The 4,572-nt window shown below is 29.5% G+C and overlaps 1 protein-coding gene across 1 annotated transcript; it reads right to left on the reverse strand.

Annotated features, from left to right (window-relative positions):
- Positions 1-329: 329 nt before the first annotated feature.
- Positions 330-1,218, reverse strand: LOC131179549 (organ-specific protein S2-like). The gene has a single exon (XM_058146428.1). The coding sequence runs from the start codon at positions 936-938 to the stop codon at positions 363-365; it is 576 nt and encodes a 191-aa protein (XP_058002411.1). The 5' UTR covers positions 939-1,218; the 3' UTR covers positions 330-362.
- Positions 1,219-4,572: the final 3,354 nt, after the last annotated feature.

Genomic DNA, 4,572 nt, shown 5'->3' on the forward strand with positions numbered 1-4,572 from the left:
ATTAGTGGACGCTTGGATGGCCCCGAGAGAGAATATAAAATAATGCACAAATGAATTTATAATTCGAATTTCATAATGGATCGATTTAGATAATAATTTTCTATTAAAAAGAAGAGAATTATCTCAAATTAAAAGTTTATGCAAGAATTTTTCATTGCCACAATTGAAATGGTTAAAATTGAGGCCACTGCTTCAGTGATGAGATATAATTCGCAAAATGGTGATGAAACAATGGAGATGATAAAGTCGGAGAAGCTTCTTGCATAACATGAACACAGAAGGCTTTATTCAGATATGTTACAACTCGTAATAAAGCCTGATTAGATAGCTAAAAGTACGATTACACATAAATATACATTGTCTCACTCGCTATAAGCCGAAGCATTTGGCTTAGTTTCAAAATCATTCTCTGTTATGTGACCAGCTTCATTATAATCAATTGTCACCTCAGGTATTGGCTCATAGTCTGTAATAGACGATTTCTCATCCAACGGCTTGTCTGTTTTGACACCAACATCATTGTGATTGACAGACGCATCGGGTATTGGCTCAAAGCCTTTAAGAAAGGGTTTCCCATCCATTGACTTCGCAGCTTTAAGACCAGCATTATCGTGGTAAATTGATACATCAGGTATCGGTTTAAAATCCTTGAGGATGAAAGACTTCCCATTCATGGGCTTCTCAGCTTTAAGATCAACATCATTGTAATAAGCTAACACGTCAGGCATCAGCTCATAGTCCTTGAGAAAGAATTTCCCATCCAGTGGTTTCCTTGCCTTAAGACCTGCATCATTGTGATAAATTGACACGTCAGGTATTGGTTCAAAATCTTCATGGAAGGATTTCTTATCCAATTCCTTCTCTGCTTTAGAGGTTGATGAGGCTGGAGCAGCTCCAACTAGTCCTTGTATTGGTTTGGGCATTGATTGATCTTTCATGGCTTCTCTCCAATATTCACCCACATCTTTCCTTGCCTTGATAGTGCTTGAAAACTACTCAAAAATTAGTTAAAAGAAAAAACAAATAAACAAACGTCAACATGTTTAAAAAAGAAATGAAAGACTAGAAAGAAAATCATCAAGTAAATATGCCTTAATCATGAAAAAAAATAAATATATAGAAGAGAAGATGAAGAAGAATATGGGAAAAGATATAAGCAGAAACCCCATGTTTGCTTGCCACAGAAATGCTTACCGAGAGGAGTAAGAAGAGAGGGACGACAAAGACGAAAGCTTTCACGTCTTCTCTGGTACAAAGAAAATTAACTAGTATGGTTTTGTATGGAGGTTGGATACTTTCTCATCATTTATAGGCTAAAAAACAAGAATGCAACTACAATAATATCTTATGTAAGTTAATTAAAAGTTTTTTTTTCCAATGCAAGAGCCCTTGAAATTGGAATGAGAAAAAAAAAATTTATAATTTATGGAAATTTTCATTATTAATATATACTCTAATTCTTAATTATAAAATTATAAATGTTTATTATATTTTAATTTTGAGATTTTAAATTAAAATATATTTTAGTCTCAAAATTTTAATTTTTTTTATTTATTAAGATATTTTTTTATATTTATTTTACGATTTATAAAATATTAATTCTTTTATCAGATTCATTTTTACCTCTTACCGGATTCATTTATTTTTTTAATATATATATATATATATATATATATATATATATATATATATATATATATATATATATATATTTTATTATTATTTTTTTTCATGCTTGGCTGGATGTCATCATCTTTCGTGCAACGTTTTCCCATTATTGTTCGACAAGATTATTTTTGGGTCATCTAAAGATCTTGTAGAGGATTACAGCTTAATCAAGATTACAAAGGATTAAAAATGTTTAATTATTTTGGGTCATTTCAATAGTTTCTAAATGATTACAGCTTAATCAATATCACTAAGAGTTAAAAGTGTTCAATTGTGTTAGGTCATTTTAATTCAATATTTTCTAAAAGATTACATCTTAATGAAGATGACTAAGGTTTAAATTGTTTATTTATTTAGGGGTCATTTCAATATTTTTTAAAAGATTACAGCTTAATCAAGATTACAGGGTTAAAGTGTTATATATATATATATATATATATATATATATATATATATATATATATATATATATATATATATATATATATGTAAAGGCATATATTTTCAAAAAATTGACACATGGTGATAAAAAAATAACACGTGACAATATGAGAAAACTTAGGTAGAAGTTTGGTACCATAAATTTTAATTTTATTTGAAAAAATAATGTTTACCTCCAAATTTTTTAAATTAAAATTTTACCGATAACAAATTTTAGTATATCTTTTAAAAAAAGTTATTATTTGGCCCTCTAATTAATAATTTTTTTTTTCGTTTTGATCCTGTATTTTTATGTAAATTTTATTTATATATTTTTAATATAATTTAATTTTGATCTCTCAATATTTTATATTTTCATTTTAATTCTATATTTTTATTAAGATTTCATTTAATTTTTGTAGTATTTAATTAATTGTGGCTCCCTCAAATACAAAATTTTGATTCAATCCCTACATATTAATTTTGTTCATAATATTACCACATGATATTTTTTATAGTATTACCGCATGACGTTTCCTATAAAAAAAATTATCTTGTTTAGCGATTATTATATTTTTATACTAAATTTAATTTTCTTTTATGTTTTTTTAAGTATTATTATTATTATTGTTATCATTAAATGATTATTTTCTTTAATACTTAATTATCAAAACTTAAGGTTTTCTTATTAAAGTTATTATTTACAAATTATTATATTATTTTTTTAATCAAATATAAAAATAATATATATATATATATATGTGTGATTATGCCAAGTGGCAATTTATTTATAAAATATAATTTATTTAATTTCATTAATTTTTTTCTATTTTTTATTAATAAGTTATTCAATTGCTTTAAATTATAATTAAGTTATTAATTCTCTAATTATGTATTTATAAGTTACAAATTATTTAATAATTATCCTCTTAAAATTATAATAAATAGTCATTATTATAAGAAAAGTTACAATATATTAACATATATTTATTATGTCTATAATTATATATATATATATATTTTTTTTTTCTTTTTCTTTTTCTTTTTTCCTTTTACATTATATTTATGTTTTTTCACATAATTAATATTATTTTTTAAGAATAATATTAATAAATAAAGATAATACTTAAATATATTGTATTTCTTTAATATATTAAAAGGATATACAAAATTTTGATATTTAAATGCTGAAAATAATCGTATGATTGAACTAATTTTAAATGATTTCATATCTTTTGTAATACCCCTAATTTTTAAATTTATTATTTTTGGGCAAATATTGATGTTTTAATTTTATTTAAATTTTAGGAAATTATTTGGAATTTTTCGGATTTTAGAAATCGGGTTCGATTTTTCCGAAAATAAAAACTTTGATGATTTTTAAAAATTAATTTAAAGACCACGTGGCAAAACTAAAAATATATTTGGAGTCTATGAATTTTTTTGAGTTTTTTGGAATTTTTTTCGAAATTTTTGGACCTCGTTTTCGGTCCCAAGGCAGAGTAAAAATTCAAAAATTTGTATTCCGAATCGAACCGGCCGAATCAAACCGAACCGGATCCGACCGGTCGAATCGGACCTGCTCCTTCTTCTTCTTCTCTTTTTCTCCCGCGCGCATTTCCTCCTCCCTCTCTTTCTCTCCCGTTTTCTCTCTCCTCCCTCCTCTCCTTGCTGGCCACGCTTCCCTCGCCACCCCACCACGGCCAAGACATCCCAGCCCCGCCTCACCGCAGCGCCGCCTGGAACGCCGGAAAAAGGCTCCCGAAGCGACGCGACGAGCAAGCGCGCCGCTTCGTCTTCCCAGCAGAAATCCGGCCGATCGGGCCACCAATCGGACCGGGTCTTGTGTCTAAATCCATCTACTCGTTGAGAGCTTTCCATAGACATCAAGAACACAGAAATCCGTCGAGCGGTTTGTCCAATTTTTGCTCGGGAAGTTTTAGCCCATTTCGACTTTTGAGCTAGATTTCTCGCAAACCGTGAACCCTACGAGAAAACTGAGAGTACCAGAGCGCTCCACTCGTCAAGAGCTTCGCGGCAATATAAATTTCAAATTTTTTTGACACCGCTTTTCAGTGGGTCCCACGGAACTTCGCAGTGTTTTTCCGGGCATTAAATGAGCTTAAAAAATTCCGTAAAATTTATGTACTAACCCCCGTGTTGTGGGCTTCGTGTAGGTATCTTCAATTCGCGGAAATTCGATAGTTGTCCGGGTCTGTGAATTTCCGGCCAGACAGACCAGTTATCGAAAAAGTCTCCGGATTGGATCGAGATTTTGGCTACCCCCACCATTGTCAGACGTCCCGAGCGCGTCCCCGAAGTCGAAATCGGCATAAGTAAGCCCGAACTTTACTTTTTCGTAATTTTCTAGTGCTTAAATGAGATTAAAAATTCATAAAATATTCGTGGTAGCTCAGAAAGTTATGATTCTTTTTACAATAGCCTAGTAATATTGCTAAGGACCACGGGGCAAAGTTTTAGAAT

Source organism: Hevea brasiliensis, chromosome 4 (assembly GCF_030052815.1).
Source record: "Hevea brasiliensis isolate MT/VB/25A 57/8 chromosome 4, ASM3005281v1, whole genome shotgun sequence".
NCBI lineage: Eukaryota > Viridiplantae > Streptophyta > Magnoliopsida > Malpighiales > Euphorbiaceae > Hevea > Hevea brasiliensis.

Bases quoted from the DNA above. Each gene is read 5' to 3' on its own strand.
- LOC131179549 (XM_058146428.1), bottom strand. From the start codon at position 938: ATGAAAGATCAATCAATGCCCAAACCAATACAAGGACTAGTTGGAGCT.